General features: G+C 62.4%; 2 protein-coding genes across 3 annotated transcripts; one reads left to right on the forward strand and one right to left on the reverse strand.

Moving 5' to 3' along the window:
• On the forward strand, positions 1-4,022 carry BIRC7 (baculoviral IAP repeat containing 7). Its single transcript, XM_027623759.1, has 7 exons — positions 1-370; positions 906-1,005; positions 1,270-1,351; positions 1,461-1,506; positions 2,755-2,826; positions 2,999-3,197; positions 3,901-4,022. The coding sequence occupies exons 1-6, from the start codon at positions 1-3 to the stop codon at positions 3,190-3,192; spliced, it is 864 nt and encodes a 287-aa protein (XP_027479560.1). The 3' UTR covers positions 3,193-3,197; positions 3,901-4,022.
• A 700-nt stretch (positions 4,023-4,722) lies between these two features.
• NKAIN4 (sodium/potassium transporting ATPase interacting 4) lies at positions 4,723-21,293 on the reverse strand. Of its 2 annotated transcripts, none has more exons than XM_027622591.2 (6): positions 21,131-21,293; positions 13,841-13,921; positions 12,782-12,976; positions 9,161-9,195; positions 7,607-7,664; positions 4,723-5,086 (listed from the first exon to the last, which is right to left on the reverse strand). In XM_027622591.2, the coding sequence occupies exons 1-6, from the start codon at positions 21,182-21,184 to the stop codon at positions 4,892-4,894; spliced, it is 618 nt and encodes a 205-aa protein (XP_027478392.2). In that variant the 5' UTR covers positions 21,185-21,293; the 3' UTR covers positions 4,723-4,891. The 2 variants fall into 2 exon arrangements, with proteins under 2 accessions (XP_027478392.2, XP_027478394.2); XM_027622593.2 differs by lacking the exon at positions 9,161-9,195 and adding an exon at positions 14,231-14,365 and having other exon boundaries at positions 4,950-5,086.
• Positions 21,294-26,792: the final 5,499 nt, after the last annotated feature.

The following is a 26,792-nucleotide window of genomic DNA, read 5'->3' on the forward strand; positions in this document are numbered from 1 at the left end:
ATGGGGCCTGAGGGCAGGGCCAGGTGCTGGTGCTGTGGCCCAGAGCTAAGCCGCTGGGCGGCTGACAACAGTCCCACACAGGGGCGCTGTGGGCCCCTCTCTCTGTGTAGCCACACTGTGGGCCAGGGCACCTGCTGCGCCGTGTCCTGGGGAGGCCAGGACCACATGGACGGGCAGATCCTGGGCCAGCTGCGCCCCCTTGCAGAGCAGGAGGAGGAGGAGGAGGTGGGGGCCAGGGCTGCCCCATCCGCAAGGCCGGCCTTCCCTGGGATGGGCTCTGAGGAGCTGCGGCTGGCCTCCTTCTACGACTGGCCACTGACCACCGTGGTGCGGCCTGAGCTGCTGGCTGCCGCAGGCTTCTTCCACACCGGTGAGTTCTGGGGGCCTGGGTGCCATTCGGGACCCTGCTGGCCTGGAGCCCCTCCCCCAGGGCAGGGCGGGTCTGGGCCTCACGCAGAGGGGGCAGGGTCCTGCGGCCTTTCCACAGCTGTCCCTGCCCCTCGGAGTCTCTCCTCGGGTGCTTCGGACGGTGGCGCGTGCACAGGGGCAGTTGGGATGGGAGGTGTATGGGGCGTCCATGGGGCCCCTGGGGTCCAGGGACAGGCCTGTAGCAGCCCCGACCTGCCTGCTTCTTGTGAATGAATGTCTGCATTAGTCCCAAGGCACTGCTATCCCCACTTCACCCTTGAGAAAGTGGGGTGCATGTGAAATCCAAGGAGAATACAGGGCAAAGGGGGGCAGAGAGCAGTGGGAGCCCCCAGGGTTCCTGAGCGACCCCCGATAACCCTTGCCACATAAGGAAAGGCCACCTGGGAGCCCCCACGGCCTTGGGGGGCACACCTGGCCAAGTGGGCGGGTGCTGAGAGGCTGGGTGTGGGCGAGGCCAGCATCCACGTTCTACCTAGGCCAGCAAGACAAAGTGAGGTGCTTCTTCTGCTATGGGGGTCTGCAGAGCTGGGAGCAGGGGGACGACCCCTGGACAGAGCATGCCAAGTGGTTCCCCAGGTGAGGACCCCGCAGGCCGCTCCGGGGCTGGGCACGGGCGGGGAGCGTCGGATCCTGGCGATGGGGGCCTCTGGGGATAGCATCTTTGCTGTTTCTCCCCTGATGCTCCACAGAGGCTGTCTCTCCAAAACAGCCTTCGCAGCAAGTGCCTGACGCTCAGCCCCAGCTGCCCTCTGCAGGGCACTGGGGGCACTAGGCTGGCTAGAGGGGTTCTCCAGCAGCCCAGGCCCGCTGCCACGAGACCTCCCAACCTGCTTTCTCCAGGTGCGAATTCCTGCTCCAGACAAAGGGACGGGACTTTGTCTGCAGTGTCCAGGAGGCTTGTTGCCACCTGCCCGGCTCCTGGGTGAGCGCTGCCTCTCCTTAGGGCTCGGGTGGGGCAGGGGGAGCCGGGTCCCTCCCCACCCCCACTCCTCCTTCTACTCAGGGCACAGATGTTCTCTGGCTCCTTTCAGGACCGCCCGGAAGAACCAGAAGACGGGGCCCCTGCCCCCCTCTCAGGTGAGCTGTGGTGCGTGCCCCATGCTCTGCTCCCTGGGCACCTGCAGCCTGCACTGTGGCGGAGGTCTCAGTGCAGGGACAGTGAGGCTGCTTGGCCAGGTGTGAGGGTGCTACCTGGGCTTGTTTGGGTGGCAGGGGGCTGCATGCAGGTGCACTGTGTGTCTGGTGCTCAGGAGAGGGAAGGCAGTCCCCGGCACCGCTGAGCAGCCCGCTGTGGGCATTGCCAATCCCATGGCCGACAGCGGGAGCGTGAAGAGGAGAGGCAGCTGTGTGTACCTGGTGCCCCTCGCCCCGGAGGTGGCTGCAGTCGGGAGCGCACGGGGCAGCGGGGGGTGCTGTCTACACCCGTGCCCAGGACGGCAGGGCAAAGGTGCGAGGGCTCCAGGGTTCAGACCCTGGCTCTTCTAAGTCTGTAGCAAGTGACTTCTGCTCTCTGAACCTCAACGCCCTGAGCTCTGAAATGGGGATGGTGCCACCCTCGTCTGGAACCGAGCCGGTCTATGTGATGCTCTGGGAGCAGCATCCGGCACCTGGCGGGGTTCTGTCTATAGTGGCCTTGGCGATGAGCTTTTACCGTCTTTCCTGTGTGGTGGCACCTCTGAACGAGGAACAGCCCTCCCTGGAATGTCAACGAGGTGGCTGTGGTGGCCACAGAGGCCCGTGGGGACCGGCCACAGTGGCAAGCCGCTGCCCCTGTCCTGTGACCCTGAGCCCCGCCCCAGCCCTCCCTGCCCTTGGCCCAGTGCCCCTCACCCTGCCTTGCAGGTGCCAGGGGCAGCCAGGAGTGGTCCGCGTGGAGCCGGTGCCCAGCGGTGCGGGCCGTGCTGCGCATGGGCTTTGGGCCGAGCCGCGTGCAACAGCTGCTGCAGCACAGGTACCGGTGGGCGGTGCCCGCTGGCATCTCCGCGTCCCAGCTGGTGGCCGACCTGCTCCAGGAAGAGGAGGGGGGCCGGGTGACGGCGGCCAGAGGTGCGTCCCCGCCCTGGCCTCTCCCTGCTCATCCCCTCTGGGCACAGCCCTTCCTTGCAGCCCCACGGCGCCAGGCACACGCCCCCACAGCCACCGTGCGGGGTCTGCAGGGGCACGTCGCGGTGGCGTGGGCTCTGGGGGTTACGGCATGCCGTGGAGTGGCAGGAGGGGGGCTGTGGGGCTGGGTGGGCTCCTGCCAGAGCCAGACCTGGCCTGTGGCCCCTCTGGGTAGGGGTTCACTTCCCCTGGGGCTTCTAATCCATTCCTCACCACCTACAGCTCCTGTTCACACAGGTCCTGAGCTGCCCATGCCCAGAAGAGAGGTCCAGTCAGAAGGTGCCAGGGAGCCAGGTGAGGGTGGGACCCACCCGGGGGCAGGGCCAGCTCCCCTGCATCCTGGGGGGAGGGGTCCCCCCCATTAGCCCAGGACAGAAGGTGGAGGTCTGGGGGTGGACACGGTGGCCTTGGAGGAAGCGGGTGGAGCCCCGGCCCAGAGGGCACTGCTGGGTTCTTGAACCCCCAGGAGCCCAGGATACAGAAGAGCAGCTGCTGTGTCTGTGGGAGGAGCGGACCTGCAAGGTGTGCCTGGACCGCGCCGTGGGCACTGTCTTCGTGCCCTGCGGCCACCTGGTCTGTGCCGAGTGCGCACCAGCCCTGCAGCTGTGCCCCATCTGCAGGGCTCCCATCCGCAGCCGTGTGCGCACCTTCCTGCCCTAGGCCAGGTGAGTGGCCACGGAGCTACCCACAGGCAGATCCTAGCCTGGCCTGATGTGTGCACGTCCCCACGTGGGCCTCAGAAATGTCAGGACGGGCCTGGACAGGGACCCCCAGCACACTTTGTCTCCTGCGATCTCAACACCGGGGCTGGCTGGCGAGGGCAGCGGCAGGAGGGAGCACTTCTACTTCTTCTAGCTCCCTGGCCCCAGCAGATGTTGCTGATCAATGCTTTACCTTCCCTCGACACTCACATCTGTGCTCCGGGTCCTTCTCAACACAGCACCCCAGCTGACCACCACCACTCGGCTGGGGCACTTTAACCATACCAGCTGGGCCGAGCCCTGCCTTGACTTCCCCAGTGACTGGGGGGATAAAGCCCCCTATCCAGCTGGGTGTGTGGGCTACAGCCAGGCCCAGGGGAGGATGGCTCTGGAGGTGTGCTGTTATGAGGCAGGGCCTGGGCAGAGATCTTAACCTGGCGGCCAAGGCCAGGCGAGGGAGGGGAGCGTGAACCTCGGAGTTTTACGGCTGGCAGGAAGCATGGCCTCCTCCTGGTAGTCAAAGGATTCTGTGCCCCCCCCACCCCGTCTCTCCGATCAACTTCCAGGGGGGCCAAGTGGCCGGGGAGGGAGCTTCCTGCAGGCTGGAGTCTCTGGTCCGTGGACAAGCCAACCGGGAGTAGCCCACTCATCCCTCCTTCTCTCCCAGGTGCTTCAAGAGCTGGCGGGCACCCTGCCCATCTCCGCCTGTCCCTCGGGCCACACGACAGGCCTGCTGAGGACAGCTGAGCTGGCAACCACAACGGGCTGTCCCAAGTCCCCAGACGCAGCCCAGGGTGGAAAGGAGCTGCAGACGTTGTGGCAAGGGGAGTGGGTGTAAAGGTGGTTTTACTGATGCTCGGATGCTTTTGGAGATTCACAATAAAGTGGGTTTTCCCTGGATGGCGCTCAGCAGCCTCTGTTCCAGAAGGTCCCCTGCCCCCGCCCCTCAGCAGCAGGGCAGCACGGCCACACATCTCCCCACATGCCCCCTCGTGGCCGGCAGGGCCCCTTCCGTCCCCTCCCCCTCCCTCCTTCTGTTCCTCTCAGCCTTGTGAGGACTTCTAAAAACCTCTAGCCCCAGGCCACTTCAGGGATGGAGCTTGTAATTCTCCACCAAACTCCTGCGTCTCAGGGAAGGAGGTCTACAGGGCAGCGCCCTTTCTACTTTCTATTTGGGAGTACCGTGGGGACGCTGCAGGACCAGGGCTTAAACCCCTTCTGTGAACAGCACCACCAGCTAAGGACAAGGAAGTGCTTTGCTCTGTGGGCAGAGGGAGCCTGTACTCCTGGTTGAGCCCAGTGGCCCACCCAGGGCTCCATCAGCGGCCCCTGGGGCAGGTGGGGGCTTTGTCTGGGTGACAGCTCACGGCAGCCGGGGTGTGCAGTATTTAATCAGGAACCCGGCTGCTTGGGGCAGGGGGGTCACTGTGGGTTTACACTGAGTTTCGTGGTGGGGTCACACTTTCCTGTCTCAAAGTCCCTGTGGCCACCCCTCCCCCAGCCACGGGGTGTGCAGCCTCAGGGGGCCTGGGGCTGGCGTAGGCACCCAGGGTGGGCTTGTCGGAGAGCAGTCCCAGGCCGGCGCTGCTGGAGGCTTCTGTGTCTTCTCTGGGTTTGTTTTTTTTTTAAGAAAAAGGAAATTATAAATTGTTTTGAAGTTAGCCATCCGAAACCTGGCACTGGCCCTGATGCCCTGGCTGGTGTCCAATCACCTGGCCCCGGGGGCAGATGCTCTGGCCACCTGCAGGGCCCTGAGAGTAGGGAGGCCAGGTGAGTCTCCCCGCAGTCTTTGGTGGTCCCTGGGCCTGGAGGTTGCACACGGGAGGGATTGGTGCTTCTTTACTTATGCAGGCCTGTGGGGCAAGGTGGGGGTGGGCAGAGGTCAGAGCGCCCTGAGGGGCAGCCCTTGGCACCGGGGCAGGAAGGCTGGGCCAGTCAGCCCTCAGCAAGGGCTGCTGTGCCCTCTTGCCTCGGAGAGCCCCAAATGCAAAAGGGACAACATCCCAGCAGCTGAGGGCTTCTTGGCCTTTGGTGGGGGCGGGGCTTCTGGGCAGGCCCCCGCCTTGTGTCTGCAGACAATAGGGTTTGGGCCACGAAGCTGGGGGTGGGGTGAGGGGCTGACCCTGGGTCCTGGCCACCCAGGCTCCAATGGCTGGAGGAGATCCCCAGAGGCCCGCACAGCCTGGTGAAGTCCTTCAGAGCCCCGTGTGCCCGAGGTGTCTGCTCTCATAGTCTGCCCTGGCTCTGCGGCCTGAGTGAGGGCTCTCCTGTCACGGGGACGGGACGCCTGCTACCCTTGATGGCCCCTGGCTGAGATGGGCCTTCACTTATAGGGCAGAAGGGGTGCGGCTGCCAAGAGGGCCGGGGTCCTCCGCCACAGGTGTCACCTTGAAGGGCAGGATTGTGTCCAAGAGCCAGCGTGGGATGGAGCAAGTCCAGCTCTATGGAGAGAAGGACCCCCAGCTGGCTCTTGGACCCCAAATTTCAGGATTATGTGGGGGACCTGGCAAAGGCTGCTTGAGAGTAGGTGGACAGCGGCTCAGGTACCCCCACCCTGAGCCTGGGAGGGTGCAGGGTCCTGGACACTGCTTTTTAAGAGGAAAGAAGACTGATTCTCCAAAGAAACCAACACCCTAAATTTCCTGCTGCAGTAAGACCCTTAGAGAACAGCCACATTGCCCTCCTGGGACGTGGCCTCTCCATGACCGCCCCCCCAGCCCCCTGGCACAAAACCGTCCTAGACCCAACTCCATAGACTCTGCTGGGCTTGGAGCTCCAGGGGGTGGGGGCCAAGCCCCAGAGCCTTGACACCTCCATACCCAGCCCAGAGCTGGCACAGGTAGACGAACAGATGATGGATGGAGGGATGGATGGACAGACGGATGGCTGGTGAGGCATCCACAAGGAGAGAAGCCTCACGGCTGTGCGAACCCAACCGGCTAGGCCCGGCCAGGGGCAGGCTCTGTTGGCCATACATTCAAGTACACCTGCTTGAACAAGAGGTTGGAAGCCTTTTCATTGACATGGTAGAGAGGAAATGGGTCAATGAAAAATCAACTGAAAGAAATCAAGACCCAAATAAAACAAAACCCAAACAATGGAAAAGATGGCAGAACCCTGGTGTGGTGATGGCAGAGGCGGGGGCGAGCCTGGGGGCCCCGGGGGAGGGCAGGCACTGCCCCAGGCCCGGCCCAGACCGGGCCACGTCCCTCTGGAGGAGCGACACTGTGACTCCCCTGGTAAAACGTCCCAGTGGACACTGACGAGCTCAGCAGGGGGAGGTGGTCTGCGGCGATGGCCTGGGTCCTTGGGGCTTCGGAGAGCTTCACTGTGACCCAACCATGCCCCCACCACTTCCACCAGCATCAGCCACCTGCCCCTTGAAGCTGTGCTGGGCAGCCAGTGGGTAGCTGGGCTTGCTGGGCAGAGCTAATGCACTTCCGAACCCGCAGGGCTGGCTCCCATCCCAAAACATTTTAATGTAACCGACACGTGAATCCCCTCTGGTTCTCTCCCAGCCAGCAGTGGTCTGAATGATGGTTTGGGGGTCACAGCATGACAGCTGGGGGATCTGGGGGCTGGTCCAGAGCAAGTCTGGTCTCCCAGAATAGGATGCCATTTGGACACATGGACCACCAGCCCCACGGCCACCTGACTCCTGGGAACAGAAGATCTGGATCCCCGTTCTGACCCCAAGGAAGGTTCTGCCCATGGGAGCCAAGGCCCCCTGGGTGCACCCAGTCCCCATGCACGCCAGCTTTGTCCTCTGCAGAGTCTTCCCAGGAAACTACGTCAGAGCCAGGGGCAGTCGGGGCCCACAAGGGTGCCTGAGCATTGGAGTTACAAATCAGAGGAAGGTCAAGGGGGCCCCCCTCTCTGAGCAGGAAGCAAAAATACTGCTCTGATGGGTCCAGCGGGCACTGAATACCTGATAGGGACACCACAGCCAGTAGGGCCTGATCTCAGCTGCGGAGAGGCCGAGGGGCCCATCCCTCTGCAGGTCTGAGGGTTCAACCTTCCACCTGCAGCTGCTGTGGGGGCTGTGGGGGACCAGCTCTGCAGCACAGGAGCCCTTGGACCTGGGGGCTTGGTATGAGCTGACCCCTGATGCCCACAGCCCGGGGCCCCTCCTCATCTCTTCTCAGGTGGCTGGGCCCCCCACCCCCTCTGCTCAGGCAAGGACCGCTGAAGGCAGGGGGATCCATCTAAGAGGCGAGGTCTCAGCTTTTGCAATGACAGGCCAGGAGAATGGCCAGAGTCACCGCGAGCCTTCTGCGCCTTCTGCTCCCCCCCCACCCGCCCTGCCACCGCCTGGAGGGTCCAGGCCAGGCCACCAAGAGGCTGTTGTGGGAGCCCGGCAGCCGCATACTCACAGCTGTCCTCCTCGGTGAAAACGCTGACCACGTGGCAGGCATAGACGAAGTCCACGAGCTGAAAGACACCAAGAGGTCAGGACGAGGCAAGCTCGAGGTGTGGGGGACAGAAGCCCCAGTGTCCGGACCACGAGGCCACAGCCCCTCCTAGGCCTATTTCCTTGTCTGTAAAATGGACAAGGAGAGCGGATCTGTGCAACTTCTCTAGCTTTGATGTCCCAGGCGGCGTCTGACTTCCTCTGTGGGGGGCACTGCAGGGATGAGGGTGAGCGGGGTAAGGGCTGGCCAATGGACGAGTCAGCAAGATGAGGCTGAGGTGCAGAGAGAAGCCCTCAGAGACACGACCACAGCTGATGGACCCCCAAACTGAACCCACCCCCCCAGTTCCAGCCCGGCCATCATCCCGAGGCCTTTTGCCATAAGCAGCCAACCACCAGCTTTCTCCTCCTTGGGGAGGGGGCGCCCATACGCAGCCCTGCTGGAGAAGTTGGAGCCAGCCAAGCTGGATGGTTCGGCTGAAAGTGCCAAGGACCCAGCTCAGTGGGCAGTTCTGGGCAGAGTGGACAGGGCTGGCTGCTGTCCCAAGGGAGTCAGGGGCTTGATTGGGCAGAGGCTCCCCAGCCAGGCTCAGAGGAGGACGCTCAGACTTCAGGGGAGAGGGCAGGCAGGCATTAGGTGCCCCATGAACACCCAGGCACCAGGGCCACGGTGGGAGAAAGGGCTCTGGCACTGCCCGTGGTCCAGTCTCTCTGCCCTCGTGGGGCCCAGGCAACGCTAACCAAGGGTGAGCACCTCCCAAGTGTGGCATTCACCGCCATCAGGGAACTGCATCCCCCTTAAATGAGAATGAGAGGACCAGCCCTGACTCACAGCCAGAGCACAGAGTGGTCCCTGAGCAGAACTGCTTGTTTATAACTTGACAGCAAAACGCATCTCAATGCCACAGGGCAGCTAGAGGTTCCCATGAAAGGCCCACAGCCCCATGTGTTCATAGGGTCTTGGAAGGGGCCGGCAGTCCCTGCTCATCTGGGAGGTTCTGCCCAGGGAAGCAAAGTCAGCCTCCTCCACAGATGCTGGGAAGCTGCGAGGTGGCCGATGATGGTATGGTCATGCTGTCGGGCATCTGAGCATCTCCCATACCAAGCAATGGTCTCCACACCAAGGATGCAGCTTGGAGCAAGAGTCTGATGGTGGTGGCTTGGAGGTGCTCCACCTGACCCTCCTCCACATTCTCCACCCTTTGTGGTGTGGATGGTGTCCAGACTCCAGTGTCCTCCTGCTTGGGTTCGCCAACGGGGAGCCCAGCAGGAGAGGGGAAGGAGAGAAGCAAAGCGTGGATCCCTCGGTCCTTTCTCTGCAAGGCTGCCTCCCAGGGGCAGGGGGACAGCTCCAAAGAGCTCTGCCTGGATGTAACTCCTCCCCACACCCCTGCAGGCCAGAGGGGCAACAGCTCAGTGGCTATGCACCCAAGGGAGTGGGATACCCTGTGTGGTCCCTGGTGTGGCACCCACACTTAGAACAGCCCCTTCACCAGCCCCCGGGAATTGACCTTACCTAAGTGCACCATCTCGGTCTTGCTGGGATCCTGACTGGTCAGGGGGACAAAGAGAAAAGATGTTTCACAGGGGTGCCTGCTATGGAGAAGACATAGCAGATCTTCTGGGAGAGGGTGGTGGGGTCTGTCTGAGACTAGCAGTCCATGATGGGGTGAGAAATGGTAGACGGGGAAGGAAGGTGGCCAGCAGCACGGGCCTCGGGAAGGACAGAGTTTCCAGCAGCCTTCCTGGGCGTGGCCAGCCCTCCACCGGCAGCGGTGAGACCTGAGAGGTTCACGTGAGCTCTGGGTCTTGTTTCTTCATGCACAGATCAGGCCCAACAGTCCCCCTCAGTGCCGGGAGGGAGGAGACAAGGTGCTGTGCCCTGCTATGGAAGCCCCCATCCTTCTAGGCAGCAGATAGTGGGCCTGCTCTATGCTGACTCAGACAAGCCGGTCTCCTCCCAAACAGCCTTCCGGGCACTGCTGTGCGGCTGGGCCGGCCTCGGTACCTGGCGCTCCTCCCGGGAAGGGCCCAGGGCCGGAGCTGGCCGTGGTGCTGAAACCTGCTCCCACCCCAGGGCTCTTTTCTCACAGGGTCCTGCGGGAAGTCACCCCATGGCCACACCTCTGCCTTTCCACCTCCTGTCGTCCGTGCTCCACCGCCAGCTCCTCCCCGGAGCTCCCAGAGGCCCGCAGTACCTGCAGACCCCGCTCCACCAGCACTGGGCTCTCTGCCCCCTTTGGCTGGTTCTCTCCCTGCCAGCCAGACTTCAGGCCAGCCAGCTAAGGGCTTGCCTCTCCAAGCCCTCCAAAACAATCATCAGAGGGCTGGCTCCTGCGAGGCCAAGCACGTAGCAGCTGACCAGTATTTAGAAACTCGTATTTCACAAGGGGAACGTCCATCCCTGCAGGTGAAGGATGATAGCAACACAGCAGCTCTGTCACTCCCACCGACGCGGAGAACTCTCCTCCAGTACCAGCACCAGCATGGAGCAGCCGGCATCCCATTCAGGGAGGAGCGCAGCACAGACTCCGGCTCCGGGGGCCCCGCAGGCGCCGGCTCAGCTCCTCCCAGAGCCTCTCCCTTCGCCACACAGGGAAAGCGCCTATGCAGGGCTGCACGGCCGGCCTTCGGAGATGCTCCCCGACCTCCCCTTTCTCTGGGGCCCTCCCGGCTGTCTGACCCCCTCTGAGTCCACAGTGTGTTTCTTCATGCTCCTTCCATGATCCCTGATCTCTGCCCCTGTGACTCACATCCAGTCTTGTTGTCTCACACATGCATCCATGGATAAGGCTCCCCACCCCCCAGCTGCCCAGGAAAGGACGAGCTCCCTGCAAGACCCCCGGCTGAGAAGTACCCCAGGGCAGACAGCATCCCTGTAACAGGCTCTGCCTCTGGGGTGTGTGAGCTCAGGACAAGCTCCAGACCCACCGGGGACGCAGCCCACTGAAGGTGGCACTGGAGGAGGGACACCCATCACGTCTGGGCCCTGGAACAGCCTCCAGGGGATGCTCCTGGAGGCTTTGAGAGAGAGGAAGGGGCTGCAGCCCATAGCGGGTTTCCTGGGCCCTGGCTTTGAGGGGCCTGGCGACGGGGCCATGCTTTCTGGAATACAGAGGCCACATGCTCACAGTCAAGGCCAGCCTGGGCTCTGCTGACCAGACAGCTGTGTCCATAGCCACCCAAGCCCCAAAGGAGGGCACGTTGCAGGTGCTCCACCCCGAACAGGGCTTGTCACCCCCCCTACCCCCCCCCACGGCCTCATCTGGGTTTTCAAGCTCCTTGCAGCCAGCTGTCTGATCTCAAGTCAGACTATGGGCCTCCATCTTCCTCTTCTTCAGATGGGTCCTTATCTCTCTGGGGGAGATGGTGGGGAGAAAGAGTCTCCCCAGGGCTCAAATCCAGAGACGTTGGGCCTTGGTGGAAGATGGGACTCTGGGCCCCATCCCGCCTTGTCCCAGCAGCGAACCAACAGCAGGGAGAGTCAGTGCTCCTGCAGAAGCTCCCAGGCCGTCCTGGTGGGCCTCCCCGGAGCTCATGCCCTGCGGGGCCGTCTCCCACCCTGACCAGGGCTGACCTGTGCAAACACTGAGATCCTCCAGAAATGACCGAGTGTGATGTCCAAGACAGGGTCTCAGGCCTTGCAGCTGCCCCCACCTCCCATCCCTCTCCACCTGCTCGCCCTGCAGGACGAGCCGCCCCGTGGTGAGGACGCCCAAGCAGCCCTGGGGAGAGCCCACATGCAGGGGCCTCCTTGGAAGCAGCACCTGCAGCTCCACTCCAGCCTTCTGGTGGCCAGAGCCTCTGCCTGACTGTAGCTTCGTGAATGATCTCAAGCCAGAAGCAGCCGTTTAAGCCATTCCCAGACTCCGGACCCGCGGACAGATTTATTGTCTCAAGCCATGATGTTTCAGGATAATGCGTTACAGCCACAGCCAACAGCTCCTACAGGGGCGTCCAGCTCCGCGCCCGCGGGTCGCCCTCACTGGCTTTGGTTTTTGCCGTCCACAGGCTGGGGACATGAGGCAGGCACAGGGGAATGAGGGGGCGACATCAGCCACGCCGTGTGCTGGTGCCCTGTATCCCCCACATGCCCTGCCCCACCCCAACTGCAGCCAGCCGGAGGCACGGACGCCGAGTGCCACTCTGCAGCAGATTTCAGACTCTCCCCTTAGAACAGGGCCCGTGAACGTGGGTAGAAGTAGCTTCCACCACACCCTCACGGGCTCCACGAGGCTTAGCACTTCGGTGCTGAGTGCAGACCCCGGACCCTAGCAGCAGCGAGCTGGGGGCACTCTGCAGAGGACCCCGGCTTCCCACGCAGTTGGTGCTTCAACCCTCCTCCCTCCTGCCCCATCTAGTCCCAAAGCCCCTCCGTGGGAGTCAGAAGCCAGGCGCCCAGACCTCCATGGGGGGTGGGGGCTAACTGTCTGGGTCGCAGAAGAGAAACTGAGGCTTGGAGAAGCCACAGGTTTATCGCTAGAGTCGGTCCCCAGGAGAACTGCTCCCCCAGCCTGGACGGGGCAGAGGGTGCTGGGCGCCGGCTCAGCTCCTGAGGCCTGCAGACTCTCATGTCCACTCCCGGCCCCTACATGAAATCCCTCCTCTTCTCGGGACTTGCAGATAAAATACAGGACACCCATTTAAATTTGAATTTCAGATACACAATGAACCACCATGTTAGTGTCAGAGTGTCACAAACACCGCATGGGATGCACGTACGCAAAAATTTGCTCGGTGTCGGTCTGAAGTTCAGAGGTGACCGGGAATCCTGTCGTTTTATTCACGGGGTCACAGCCCCCCAACAACACAGCAGTGCGGCCAAGCTGCGTCTCCACCCCCTCACTATCAGGTGTCCGTTCTGACTTGGAGGAGGTTGGGAAGGAGCCTCCAGGGCTGGCAGGGGCATCAGATAACTCCACTGTAGTCCCCGGCCCACCCCACAGCACCAGCAGGGCCTGTGGGTCTGTCCCTTCTTTCCTCCGCACACCCACCCTGGGGCTGGAGCTGGTTCCGAGCCCACTTTACAGAGCAGCCCACTGAGGTTCCAGTGGCAGGGAGGGGGACCCAGAGGAGGCAAAGCGGGAGGCCTGGCCCAAGAGCAGGGTGAGCCCCTCCCCTGGCCCCCCCTACTCACCGCCAACAGGATCTGCAGGGCGCTGTGCAGGGCTTCAGCGTGGCCGTGCTCCAGGGCACAGCCAATGCCTGGCACCAAGGCCTGTCCATCCGGGGGCCCCAGGCCAGCTTCTGGCTCCTCACGCAGGCAGCCCGGGCCATGCTCACGCCACCAGGACCGGTGCCAGGAGAGGCTGAAGGTCAGGAGCTCGCTGTCCTGGGGGTGAAGGTGGGAGTAGGTGAGCATCAGGGACACTGCCCACCCACCCGTCACAGTCCAGTGTGGGCCCCCCAAGGGAGGCAGGGACCCCAAGGCCCTCTCAGCCACTCCCCTGCAAGCAGGCCTCCCTTTGCTTGCCCTGGCCCCATACCCGGCTCACACCCCCTCCTCCAGGAAGGCCTCCCTGCCCAGGTCCGACCCTGGGGGTGTGTTCTCACAGTGCTCCGGACCCTCCTTCACGGCTTTGGCCATGGCTGCCATGTTAGGTGTTTGAACTAACGTCTGTCTTCCCTACTCTGCTGCCCCAGGCGTGGCCCCACAAAGCAACGGCCAGTCTGCCCCATGGCCTACCTGGAGTCAAACCCCACCCACGTCCCTGGCTCTGAGCTTCAGGCAACAGTGAAATAAAACCCTACGGACAAAGTGCCCAAAACCACCGCTCAGGATTTGTTCACCACCAGCACTCCCCGCAAACCATGGCTTGGATATGGGCCCCCTCCTCCACGGGAGAGACCGGTGGGTTTCACCAGCATTTGAAAGAGCCTGGCTCCCTAAGGTGTTCCCACCTGCACCCTCGCAGCCCTGGTCCTCTGCCCCCTGGCCCCCAGCCCTGCCTCTCTTGCCCAGCACTGCCCTGGCTCCAGGGCCCCTCCTCCAAGGCCACTGCCCACCAGTGCCCACCGCCCCCCGCCGACCCATCAAATCACTAGTCTTCCCCAAACCTTTACTGAGTCCCTCCTGCGGGCCAGGGCTGTCCTGGCTGCCAGGGCCAGAGCCAGGAACAGACCACGGGGGAGACAGTGACCAACAAGCAGGTGTGTGTAATGCTCACAGCGGCCTGGCCACAACCCCTCGACTTACCTTCAAGAGTCCCCCCACTTCCAGGTAGAAGCAGATAATGAAGATGTTCCAGGTGACCCAGGTGGTCGCCCACACCGCGTACTAAAATTTAAGAGAGGGGAGGGGTGGAGAAGGTGAACTCAGCTCTTTTTTTTACTTTTGCACAGCACCCTTGGAGGAGACTTGAACCAGGGGGACTCTGCTCCCCAAGTCTGGCAGCCAGCATGCTCTGTTTGGAGGAGCATTTTCCTGAGCCCACCCCAGGACAGGTCTCAGGGTGGAGTGGCTGAACCCCGGACTTCCCGGGATGTTCTGGTGGTTTGTAGGACACTATACCGCCCGAGGCCCCCTGCTGGTCATCCCGCCCCACCTGCCCGTGGGAGGGTTGCCGGAGCACAATGAACGCAGCACCACAATGTAGTGAGGCCAGTACTGGATGGTGCCGAAGAGCCCCAGGATGACCATGGCGATGTGGACAAAGGTGGCCAGAATGGGTGCCCACTGATAGCCCAGAAAGTCGAACACCTGCCGCTCCAAGGCAGTGACCTAGGGGTAGTGGGCAGTGGAGGGGCAGCAGGCCCCCGAGGGCGCTCCCGGGCCTGCCTCTCCGACCCAATCACCACCACCCAGCATCTGCTATGGTCTTGGGCCTTCCAACAAAAATCTCCAAATGGATCTGGCCCCCAAGCCTCACCTTGGGGTGTCCCTTCTGCCTTAAAATGCCCTCTTTGGGCAAGCACCGTCCCCTCCATCCTGGACTCCCTCATCCCAAGCATGGGAACACTGGGCCGCTCTGTCTCACGGGGTTGCAGGCCCAACCACCAACCCAGGGCAGGACGCCTGAGACCAAGTCACGTGGTTCTGGGGCACTCTCGGCAGGAAGTGGACGCTGAGGCTCTGCGGCCTTCAGGTCAGCACCCTCCCCGTCTACTGGGCTCTGTCCTCACTCCACGGACTGTGGTGGATTCCCGCCCTCCAGCCCTGCAGGCACGGCCAACAGAGGACCAACCAGAGGCACTCAGACATCTGGGGAGCTCGATTGTTTTTAAGGTCTGTCTCTTTGTTTTGTTAGTGATCTCTACACCCAGCGAGGGGCTCACGACCCTGAGGGCATCAGTCACGTGCTCTCCTGACCGAGGCAGCCAGGCACCCCAGGAAGGCGATATTCAATTTGCAGGGGAGACCTGCTGGCTCTGAGCGCAGTCACGACCCCAGAACGCACCCACACGTTCACGCATTCTGTGGACCTGGCCCATCACCAGGAGAAACCAGGACCGTATACACTGGGAGAAAACACGGCCAAATCCACTGCACCCAAGCCAGCACCTTCCCGTCCATGTGCAAGACAAGGCGCGTCCAGCAAGGGTTGGAGGGGACTGGCCGTGTCCTGGAAGGGACAGTGGCAGTGAAGGGACAGCATCCTGGCAGGGCTTCTGGCTGCACTCCGCGATTCCCTGTAGCCCCACTGTGCACCAGCACGCCACTGGCACAGGGAGAGCCAGTCCCCGACCCAGAGCTAGCTCAGCTGTGTGGGCTGCGTGGGGGCCGCCTGCTGACTCCTCAAGGAGAGCTCCTCCGAGCAAGCCCCCCTCGGGTGCCTCCCACAGACTGGGTGGGCTGAAACCATGAACGAGCCGGCCAGACAGGCCTCCAGGCTCCACACTGCCCCGCACCGCAGCGAGGGACGGAGAGCCTGGCAGGGTGGACCTTTGTGGACTTCACACCTACACCCCCCTGCGGGAGCACCTGGCCCTGCCTCCACCCTGGCTCCTCACAGGACCCCGACCTGCCCCGGAAACAGCTGCCGTGGGTGCATCCTGGGCACTCCTGGCCGCTGTGTATGGTCCCAAAGGGATGGTGGCTATTTTCAGGAGGTCTCCGGCAAGGGGACATTCCAAGTATGCCCTGCAGAGGTTGGTCCATCCTGGGAGACAGCTGGGAGTGGGGACTGGGGAGTGGGCCCGCAGGCAGGGCACATGCCAGTCTGGGCCGCTTTCCTGCATGCCACAGCCCTCCCACCCCACAGGCCTGCCATGGGTGGGTTGCTCCAGACCAGCCCCCCGAGGCTGGGTGGCTTGGCCAGGAGGTGATGGGCATTGTCTCCCAAGACACGGATGGTCTCCAAGGAGAACCAGGGCCAGCCAAACCCCCACCTTTTGTCTCCTACTTTGCTCTTAATGCCCAGTGGGCGTATCCAGGGTCCAGCCGGTCACTAGCCCCGCCCCGCCCCCCCGCCGCTTGCTGTGCACAGAATGAGTGGTCTATTACCAACACTGTCTCGAATGCTCAGTAAAGTTCTGGAAGAGTGTGCAGTGCCATCACTGTGGATAAGAAGGCTTCAGTCGGAGCCCGAGCCCCCAGTGGGCAGCTGGGACCCCTGGGCCTGGCCCATCCTCTCATAGGAATGCCCTCAGAGCGAAGAGGCGGGGGCCGGGCAGCTGCTGGGAAGACTGTGGGCCCCCATCCCCCCCGTCTGATGCTGTCTGACTGTGACCTCCCTGACCACGCCCTGTGTCCTCTGTGCCCAGAGTTGTGGACCCCAGGGGACATCCCCGGGGCTAGGGGTGTTCCTGCCTGGTGGCCCCCCAGGAAGGGGATGGACGTCAGAGGGCACTAACAGGTCAGGAACGGGGGAGGAGGGTTGACTCAGGGCCGTGGACGCGCCGCGCACAGACCCGGGGGACAGCCACCTTCACCACGTGGACTCTGCTGTCAGGGTTGCCATGGTGTGTTCAGGCAAGTCTGTCTGTCTGTCCCCTCCCAGGGCATCCATCCCTGGCACGAGCCCGCAGTTGAGGGAGGGACACTCACCAGGGCCTCCAAGCCGTCCTTCCTCTGCAGAGAAAGCAGCCCCGGGGGCACAGTCTGCTCACCAGCTGCTGCCTGGCCTCCTGCCTCCCACCCGTCCCGTAGCCTTCTTTTCAGTTCAGGACAGAGAAAACGCTCACGCTTCACTGGCTCCCAAAGCCTGCACTGATCTTTTCAAAAAACGTGGGGCCCCCATGCCCACCCCCACTCCCCCAGCACGCACATATGTGTGTGCGCGCCACTCCCCGCGTGCACGGCTCATGGGCTTTAAGCCCCTTCCTCCAGCAAAGCTCCAGCCCCCTTCCCTGCCCCCCGAGCCGGCTTGAGGGGGAGTCCACCTCCTCCCAGCCTTCCCAGGTCTGTGGAGCAGCACCGGCCCTCGGTGTGCTGCACCTCTCGCTCTTAGAGGCCCCCCAGGATCTCCAGGTCACTCGGGGGCAGCCAGTCCCGGTCTCAGAGGCCAGGGGCATAGCCACCACCTTCCACGAGGCAGGATGTCCTGGCTTCAGTTCAAGGCTGGGTCAGAAGGACAGAGAAGCTGCCCTGGGACATCCACACTGGCCAGGACGGGGCATGGGGCGCAGGACCCAACCAGCCCGGCACCCACTCAGAGGGCCACCTCTGCTGTGACGGAGACTCATCGACCCCATCAGGAAAGAGCATCTGGATCCGCGTGCCCCTCTGGACGCTAGAGCTTGAAAACAAAAGCTCAGCACAGAACTGCTTGAGTCTCACCGAGAAGAGCATCAGCCCGGGCATCCTCACCGCAGCCTCACCCGGACGGGAGCTGGGGCCCACCTCACAGCACCACAAAATGGGAACGAAAGAAAGCTTCAGGCTCAGGGCCTCCTGCTCCCACCACCTGAACCAAGACAGGGTCACCGCTGACAAAGGCCAAGTCAGAGTGAAAGAATTATCCAAGTAGAAGCGCCTGCGTGGCTCAGTTCTTGAGCAGCCGACTCTCGGTTTCGGCTCAGGTCATGGTCTCAGGGTCCTGGGATCGAGCCCTGCGTCGGCTCTGCGCTCAGCGGGGGTCTGCTGGAGACTCTGTCTCCCTCCCCCTCTGCCCCTCCCCTTGCTCACGTTCTCTCTCTCTCAAATAAATAAGTAAATCTTAAAAACAGAAAAAGGAATTATCCCAGGCAAGGACCCCACAGGAAGAGGCACCAGAGCTCCCGCATGGAAGGAAGCGCGCAGTAGGGCTCTGAGTCACGGTACAGACTGGAGACCATAGCACCGAGCTGTTTTCAGGGGACAAGGACAAGCAGACATGAAGCCCCCTCCCCAGGACCCCCATCTCCTGGCTCACCAGAGGTCGCCCTGCGCCAGCCCACCGCCCAGCCCTCCATGTGCCCCATCACGGGCCAGGGGGCCGCAGCCCCCACCCGGCTTGGGTCCCAGTGCCGGTGGAGTAGCAGAACTTCCTCAGTTACACCGACTGGGGCGGGGGTGGGGGGTGGGGGGGGAAGAGACAGGCGCCTGAGGGCAGAGATCCTGCCTCCCCCGCCTCATGAGAGCCCAGCCCAGCCTGACCGGACAGCCGAGGGTGGGGGACTCGGACCTGAGCTCTTGGCCAGCCCCACGACCCTGGGCCTGAGGGGTCGGGGACTGGGTGGGCAGGGGAAGCCTGGCCAGGCTCAGATGGGTGTGGTGGGTGGAGAGGGGTGAGTGGAGGGACTGGTACGAGGGGCAAAGCTCTGGAGGTGGGGGGGGGGGGGTCCCAAGCATGAAGGGCCTACGCTGTGATGCGGGGCCCTGGGGGCAAGGAAAAAGAGACATGCACACACATGTACACGCAGACATGCACACACATGTGCGTGCACATCACAGCCTTCACGGACACGGCTGGCCGGCACCATCTGTTCTCAACTGAACGAAATTATGTTCTGAGCCCCAGTCCTCTCTGGCCCAGGTGACCCTAATCGAGGGGCTGGGGTATATGCCCTGTCCCAGCACCCCCCACCAGTGCCACGCACGCGGGGGAGACGCGGTTCCCCTCCCAGCTCCCCCAGCCCCCGCACCGTGTCATGCTGGCCCTGTTCTCCAAGGTCCAGGCTCGTGCCCGGACTGGAGGTACGTCCCTGCTACCAGCTGTGCTCCCGACAGACCCTACAGCTTGCGCACGTGTCCAGCACAGGTGGGGGCCTTTTCGTTTCTGAGCCACGCACCAAAAGGCCTAGCATTCCATGGTGCCGTGTGGCACGGTGGCCACATTCTCGAGGCAGGGAAAAGATGAGTGACTCAGCTCTAGTGGCCGCCCGCCCTAAACCGCGTGACTTCCCTCTCGTCCACATGGTGGGCACAGCCTGGGAAGCCGCCACGGTGTGCTCCGGCTGGCTCAGAGCGGGCAAAGCTCACGCTATTCTCCAGGGAGAAGGCTCACAGAAGACGTGCTCAGGCCTTTGTCCACTAGCTTGGTAACGAGAAAACTCTCACGCTTGTCAAAAAGAGAAAAGAAAAACCACAGGACTCCCTCACGACGCCCCCACCCCACATGTGGTGACCAGAGCAATGGGTGGCGTCAGAGCTCTTCCTTCTGCCTCCCCTCCCCCCAGCAGAGGAAGCACAGGGGTGGCCAGGACAAAGGGCCTTTCATGGCTCTCCGCTGCTCTTCAGCTGGGGCCCGGCTGGCCAAGTGGGGACACGGCTCTGCCCCGGCCCTAGAACTTGCCTGGCTGAGACCCAAAGTCTTCAAAAAGCCCCGCGTCCTGCTGCCCTTGGTGGCAGGTAACTTCTCCAGGACCTGTGGGGGTACCCCCCGTGCACCGTCCCCTGTCCACTGTGGAGGTGAAACAGGCAAATGACCCTACCTGAGCCTTCCAAGCCCCGAGGCCACATCCCTCACCCAGTACATCTATTTCTGCTGCCTGGAGCCCCAGGTCACAAGTCAATCCTGACTACATCCCACACACCAAACTCAACGCATGGAAACCAAAGTCACACTAACCCCCGAAGGCCACTCTGCTTCATGATGTCCAGACATGACCGGACGGCTGACCTCCTGATCAGCCTGGGCTCCTCGCCGTCCTTCACCACATAGACCTTTCCTTCCCCTCTCCTGCTCCCCCACCCCACCCCCAGGAGCCTCCTACCGGAACAGAGTGGGGGACACCTCTGCCCCAAGATGGAGGTAGCTCCCTGCTGCTGGTGGAGTAGTCCTTGGGCTCTAGCCTTTTGCGAAGCCCAGAGCTATCTCCCGGCCTTATCTGTCCAGCACAAACCCTGTAGATGTCCACCTCCCCCATCCTCCCATCACCCCCACCCCCCCAGGCTTCCAAAGCAGTGAGTGTGCACCCACAGGGAGCCTCTGGCCACTCCTTCCTTCCTCCACATGGGACACACCAACCTGGTATCTCAGGCCCCTGCCAACTCTGTGCGCAACCCTCACCCCCCTGCAGTGGACAGGCAAAGGACTGGATGCCCTGTGTGTGGGAGGGCTTTCTGCTTAAAACTTCATCCTCCATGAGCCTTCAAGCTTCCAGAGAAGGAAGCCCCCTGCCTGGCTGAGCCAGAAGCCCACCCAGCCTGACCTCAACAAAGCAGCATTTCCTTTTTAAGCTGGGAGATCCCAGGGCTCACCAGCATCTCCTCCCCAGGCCTATGGCCAGGGACCTCAGTTTAGCACTTCCCCACCCCCACCCAGGGCCTCAGGCTCTGGTAATGGGACTGACCAGGCGGCCTGGAGCTCCGAGGGCAAAACGGAAACTTGGCCCAGGGATGCCCACGTTCTCTGACAAAGCTCTGGATCCAGAGGACCAGCTAATCCCCAACACAAAAGGTGCCCAAGTGCAACTCTGGGCACCAGATCACACCTCTTCTCTCCTCGCACCTCTCCAGGACAGGGAAGGGGCGAGGGGGCCACATCCTCCCCCTTGGGAGGCACCAAGGGCAGACAAGGCGGCGCTCACACATCCCGGGCACACACACGTACTCGCAAACTCACAAGCACACCCACACCCCCAGGCTGTCAGGCTTTAGAAATGGGCGGCCGCCGCTCACCCAAGTGCCTGGCGCTGGCTTTGTAAAGGGAACGCGCGCACACACACTGGCACACGGTCCCTGCGCGCACATTCGGGGCCACACGCGCCTTCCGACACTCGCGGACGCCGCGCGCAGCAGCGCCCCTGCGCGAACGCGACCGACTACCGACTCGTGCGCGGGCCGGGCTCCCCCCTGCGCCCAAGGACGCGCCTCGCCCGACGCGCCGGCGACAGCAGGGTCCAGGAGCCCCGCCCAAAGTCATCTGTTCCTCCCGGCACCTGTCCCCGCCGCTCGGGTCCCCCGCGGCTGCCCCCCTTCCCCACAAGCACACACACCCAGCGGGGCACTCGAGGTCGACCGGAGGGGCCATCGGGGTCGCGCGCAGGACGCTGGCTCCCTACCCTTCCCAGACGGCGGCGAACTTCGGCCCCAGAAGCCCGCGGGCCCGAACCGTCGCCAGCGGGAACCCACCCCCACCCCGAGCGCCGGGACCGCGGGACCTGAGGAGGGGTCGCCACTCACCAGCTGGAAAGTGCAGAGGAAGATGAGCTCGCAGCGGCCGGAGCAGCAGCCCATGGGGTCCGCGCAGTCCCCGGACGCCGCCTCCGCCAGTCTGGACCCCAAGCCACCCGCGCGCGCGGGGGCGCTGGGCGCCTCGGCCCGCCGCCGCCCATTCTCGGCCGGCTCCGCGAGGCCCCACCCCGAGGCGGTCCCCGACCCCGCCCCGCAGGCTCCCGACCGCCGCCAGCCAGGTCCCACCCCGCCGTCCCCCGCCCCTCAGCCCCGGGCGCCCCCCCACCCCCACCCCCGGCCCAGCTCCGCCCCTCCAAGTAACAGCTGCTCCGCCTCTCCCTCCTTCCCAGGGCGGGGGGGTCCTTCGCGCCAGCTGGGAGGGGCGCGAGACCCCTTCTTAAAGCGGCGATGGCGCGGCTCCTCAGGAGTACAGAATCCAAGCGCTACGAGCCTGCCCCAGACAAGTCCGGCAAAAGCAGTAACCCTCCTGCCCACCCCCCCCACTAGGCACCTCCTGCGTCTGCCCCCATCAACCTCCTCTCTCGCGGAGCCCCAGGCGCACCCCATCCCCCAGGATCCTGGACAGGGCTCACAACTCAAAGGTCCCCTCCCAGGTTTGAGGAGGGGGGGGGGTAGTCTACCAAGAGCTCACCTGCCCAGAGAGTGTGGGGAGACCTGGGGGCCAAGTCCTCTCCACCTGTGTCTGGGGCAGGGCAGGGTCAGGCCTGAGGGGGGGAGACCCTGGGGAGCCCCCAGCATTGCAGGCAACCTTGAGGCATAGGTCTTGTGCGTTGGAGGGAGGACTGGGGGACAGCCCTGCTATGCCAAGGTGTGGAGGTGGGGCTGAGCGGGTCCGCCGCAGATGGAGAAGGGAGGCAGGTGAGGTGGGCTGCAGGCGCTTTGCACACAGTCTGGGTTGCGTTTTATCCTCCAGTCATAGGGGGCCACTGGTGTTCTTGATCAGTGTGAGCCCTTGATCCAGCCGGTCCTCAGGAAGTGAATCCTATGCTGGAAGCCAGGAGGCAGTCCTTGAGTAGAGCACAGAGGGGTGTGGGGATGAGAGTCCTCCTCCAGGGTGGCACAGCAGGTGACACTTCAGCCTTGGGCCATTGCTCTTGGCTCCAGCAGTACAGGGCCAGAGGGTCCGAGCCCCTTGGTGATGGTTTCCCTGGCTGAGCAGCTCCACCGGGCCAAGGGGCATCTGCAGCATGCTCACTGCACAGGCTCCTAGGAGCTCTGAGCATCCCATTGTTGCCAGCCCCTTCACGGAGAGCGAACTGAAATCAGTTTCCCATGGTGACCTCAATTCCTGACCCCACTCAGGGCATGTATAAGCCACTGAGAATTTTCACCTACATGATATTGGTTAACAGTCCCACAGCCCACTTAACAGAAGAGCAAGGTCAAGTTCTAGAGTCTCTAGCGAATTAGAGAGGAAGCCACACCAGATCTCTAACCCAGGTTCTAATGAGGGGTGCAGCTCTCAGACCCCATAAATAGAAAAGGTTGGGAGGAAAGGTTTGGTGGAAGTGGGAGTGTTCTCAGACTGGGGGGGGGGGTGTTTGCTGATGGGAAGGAGGGAAGGGGCTTGCAAGATTGGGGCCCAGGGCGGTCCCTGGAAATCACTCAGACAGCCTTAGTGGGGCTGGGCTAGGCGAGCAGAAGGGACCCTAGAAGCACCCCCTCCCATGTGAAGTCCAGTTCCTGATGGGATGATTCATCAGGCTTTGGGCAGGGTGGGGGCACCATGGTGACAAGACCATGCATATGGGAAACATGGACTCACCACCCAAGGTCTTTGATCTTCTTTGCAAGTCTTGACCTTTAGAACACCCTGAATGAAAGGACTTCCTAGGAAGATGTTCATAAAAGATTATTCAGCGAAAAGAATAGGTGGGAAAATATTACATGCAATGGGGACTCAAAATCAGCATCACAGGCATGAGGGGACAAGGACTCTGTGCTCTGGGGGGCCTGGACACTATGGGGCTCCAGCAGCATCCCTGGGCTCTTCCCGCTAGATACCATGGCATCCCACTGGTCATGACAATCAAAAATGTTTCCAGACATGGACAAATGTCTCCTAGGACCGTCCTCACTGCTATAAAATGTGGGCTTGATTTTATCAAAAGGAAAGTGTGATGTATGCTCCTGGGGGGCGGGATGGCAGATCTGGTCACCAGCTGACAGCGTGTGAGCCCTTGGTTCGTTGGCTTCCCGGAATATCTCTCCTGGATACATTCTCCCATCTGCACCCATGTGTGGGCAATGGCTGACACTGTCCCGTCCACAGACAGGAGATGGGACAGCCCAAGGCCCACACAGGAGGCCGACGAAGTATCTATAGTTCCCAGCAAGCACCTGGAAATGGAAATGGAAGTCAAAACCACAGGAGACACCATTTCACACCCACTGGGGTGGCTGGAATCCATCCTTCCACGTGCTGCGCGGGATGCGAATGGGCACAGCCACCGTGGAAAACCGTCTGGCAAGCTCTTTGAAAGGCCGACCATACAGTTACCATAGGAACCAGCAATTCCAGGACATGCCCAGAAGAAACGGCACAGCCAGGGGAGAGCTTGTGCACCCTGTTTGTAGACATGTCATTCCTAAGAGCCCAGGGAGGAAACAGCCTGAGTGTCCCAACATAAAAGTGTGGTCTATGCATACGATGGAGTATCACTCAGGTGTCCGTAGGAGTCAGGTCGTGATGCACACGACACTGTGCACAAACACGGAAAATATCACAGCAAGGGAAACCAGTCATGGCGCCTGTCGGCTCTTCCTCCCGGGATCAGACGCCAGTCGAGGATGGAATTAGGCCAGCCTCCTCCTGCGGGGGCCACGGAGTATCAGAGCTGGCGGCCAGCGCCTGTTCTGGAAGCCCAGTCCGTGGCGGGGGGGTGAGGGGGGTCGGCCAGAGCAACTGGGACGGTAAGCTCTGACGTGTGGGGTCTGCACAGGATCCACGGCATGCACCTGCCACAGTAGGGTACATGCTGCTGTGGCAGGCAGTGGGACCCCCAGGGTGCAGAGTCACCCGCCTCGTAGATAAGAATGCTGTGACGGGGCTGGGTCATGCGGTGGGCAGCACTGTGCAGTGCTGGGGCCCAGCCCCCTCGGGGCGGTGAGATTTCGCTCCTCACTCCATGTGCTGCTGGCTGAGCATCGTGGATCTGGAAAGCTGAGCGGTGCCAAGTCTCCTTCTGCATGGACTCCCGGAGAAGACAGCAGTCAGAGCCCCACCTGCCTCACCCCTGTCGGATTCAGGGCAGCCGGAAAGTGGTTATGGCCATAACCAAAACACAGAGATGGGCTGTCCCCAGGTGCCTCCTCCAGCCTGTGCAAGTGGTGAGGGGCTGGGGGGTAGACAGGAGCCTGACACCCACCCGAAGGAATCAGTCATCAGAACGAGGCCGGGATGTCACCGCTGCCTGTCGCTGGGGGCTGCGGGGGGGGGCGGTTAGGACAGCGGTGGGGGGGTGCCCCTGACTTCCAGGGGTGAGAGCCAGACGCTGCAATGTGTGTGGGGCTGTTTCTTCCTGGGGGCAGTCTCCAGGTGGGGAGCTGGGGGACGCCACAGCTCTTCAGCCCAAGACCACGTGTGTGCTTTCCTTTTCCTCCTGAGTAAACCTGTGTATTCACTTGCTATGCAGCTGTAATAATTTACTACCAACTTGAGGGTGTGAAACAGCAGAAATTTATTCCCACACAGACCCGGAGGCCGGAAGTCCAAAATCAAGGTGTCGGGAGGGTCGTGCTCCCTCCGGAGCTCCAGGGGCATCCAGCCTGGACCTCCAGCTCTCATGGCTGCAAGGCCCTGGGCTTGTGGCCGTGTCCTTCCACCTCTGCCCTCAGGTGGCATTTCCTCTCTGTCTCTGCCCTGCGTGTCCCTTATAAGGATACTTGAGACACCACGTAGGCCCCCCCCGGGGAACCCAAGGCCATCTCATATCGAGGTCCCTATTTCAGTCACATCTACAAAGATCTTTTTCCTTAAAAGTTCACACCCACAGGCTCCAGGCATTAGGAACACACCTTTTGGGGGCTACCAGTCAACGGCTACACTTGGAGAGGCCGGACTGAGGTTCTGGGACACTCTCCTGGACCCCTCCCGCTCTACACCATAAACAACAGGAAAAGCCCCCACACCTGGGGGCCTGTGTGGGGTCAGCTCACAGCAGGGCTACAGGAACCTCTTCACTACCATAACATGTGATGTTTCCACAAGCCCAGAGCCCTGGAAATTGCCATGCACACAGATGTTTTCAGATGGAGCTGGGAGAAATTTCTAACTATCAATAGGCACTCCCAGAAAAACAGAGGCTGATCCCCAGAACCACACGGGGCAGGCAGCTTGGCCCCTTCCCTCTGACTGGATCAAAGGCGGCCCAATGGGTGGTAGTGTTGATTCCATTCTTCCTTTGAGAGATAATGGCATTGGCTGGTTTCCATTTGACTGCAGAAGAGCAGAGAGAACCCCGTCCTAAAGGGAAAGTCGTCCCTGCTGCACCAACAGAATGGGATGTGTTTCCCGTGTGGGTGGGCTTGTGCCCTGGGAGCCTTCTTGGGGGTGCCTACAGTCACCAAAGGCTCTCCCAGGGGAGCTTCACCCCTGGATGGCCCCGGGCCACGTTCCTGCTCTCAGAGTAGATGCCGTCATGCCCCCTCCAAGCCACGGGATCCTTGGAGTTCTGAGCTCTGAGCTCCCGGGCCTGACACAGAGGCCTTGACAAGCAAGATCACAGAGGTTCGCGCACACAAACGGGGCAGTCTCTCCCCCAAGGTGGCTGCTAATTTGGGAAACCCCCTCTCACACGCCACCCCTCTCCACCACACCTCTACTGACTTCCTTCTCCACATCCCCATGTACTGACCCCCAGTCTCTTGCTGGGGAACCCACTCCTTCCCCTTCCGGCCCTGGCCCTGACAGTCCAGGCCAATTTCCTGGCACCAGGCGTGGTGAGGACTGTGGCCTTCTGCTGCCCCAGCCTTCTCTGCACCTCGGGCCGGCCCAGCCTGTGTCCTGCACAGCTCTGCTGGCAGACAGCAGGAAGCCAAGACCCGGAGCTGGTGGACCTCTGTTTCTGGTGCTTTGCAGTCCCTGGGGTCCTGGTGCAGCCTCCCCGCGGGCTGGCCAGAGCCTCCCTGCCCACCAGCTCTCAGCCTCTGGGAAGAGGGGACCATAAACTGGAGCAAACTTGGAGAGGGCTTTTGCAGAGAGCACCGTGGCCCCGGGAGCGGCTGGGGCTCCGGGGGCTCCTCCCATGGCCCTGGGGCAGGAGTGGGTTCTGGGCCACACCAACTCCAGCCTGCAGCTCAGACCTCGGGGCTGCCTAGTTTGCCTCGTCTGTCCCCCAGCGAGGCCCCGGCACTGCATGTCCCACCCCAGGCGTCCCCGGGCCTGCGTGCCATCAGCACGTTGTCACAGACCCTTGTGCAAGTGTGGCTGGGCTCACGCATGCGTCCCAGACGGCTGCTCTCATGAGCCCCCAGGAGGTCTCCCGGCCCAGGAACAGCTCTCAGCTCCTTGGGCGGCTCACACGGTGCAGGCAGTGGAGACTGCAACACTCAGCGCCTGCCAGGGCCATGTATGGAACGGGCACCAAACCGGTTCAGGGCATTTCTCTCAGACGGGCGGTAGAGGCTTTGGGGTCTTGCCCGCTGGGCG

The sequence above is a fragment of the Zalophus californianus genome, chromosome 8, assembly GCF_009762305.2.
Source record: "Zalophus californianus isolate mZalCal1 chromosome 8, mZalCal1.pri.v2, whole genome shotgun sequence".
Lineage (NCBI taxonomy): Eukaryota > Metazoa > Chordata > Mammalia > Carnivora > Otariidae > Zalophus > Zalophus californianus.

Bases quoted from the DNA above. Each gene is read 5' to 3' on its own strand.
- BIRC7 (XM_027623759.1), top strand. From the start codon at position 1: ATGGGGCCTGAGGGCAGGGCCAGGTGCTGGTGCTGTGGCCCAGAGCTA. The intron at 371-905 runs GTGAGTTCTGGG...CGTTCTACCTAG, and splicing joins CGCAGGCTTCTTCCACACCG to GCCAGCAAGACAAAGTGAGG. The intron at 2,827-2,998 runs GTGAGGGTGGGA...TTGAACCCCCAG, and splicing joins AGAAGGTGCCAGGGAGCCAG to GAGCCCAGGATACAGAAGAG.
- NKAIN4 (XM_027622591.2), bottom strand. From the start codon at position 21,184: ATGGGCTGCTGCTCCGGCCGCTGCGAGCTCATCTTCCTCTGCACTTTC. The intron at 13,922-21,130 runs GTGAGTGGCGAC...CTTAAATTTTAG, and splicing joins TCCTCTGCACTTTCCAGCTG to TACGCGGTGTGGGCGACCAC. The intron at 7,665-9,160 runs GTAAGGTCAATT...GGTGTCTTTCAG, and splicing joins GACCGAGATGGTGCACTTAG to CTCGTGGACTTCGTCTATGC.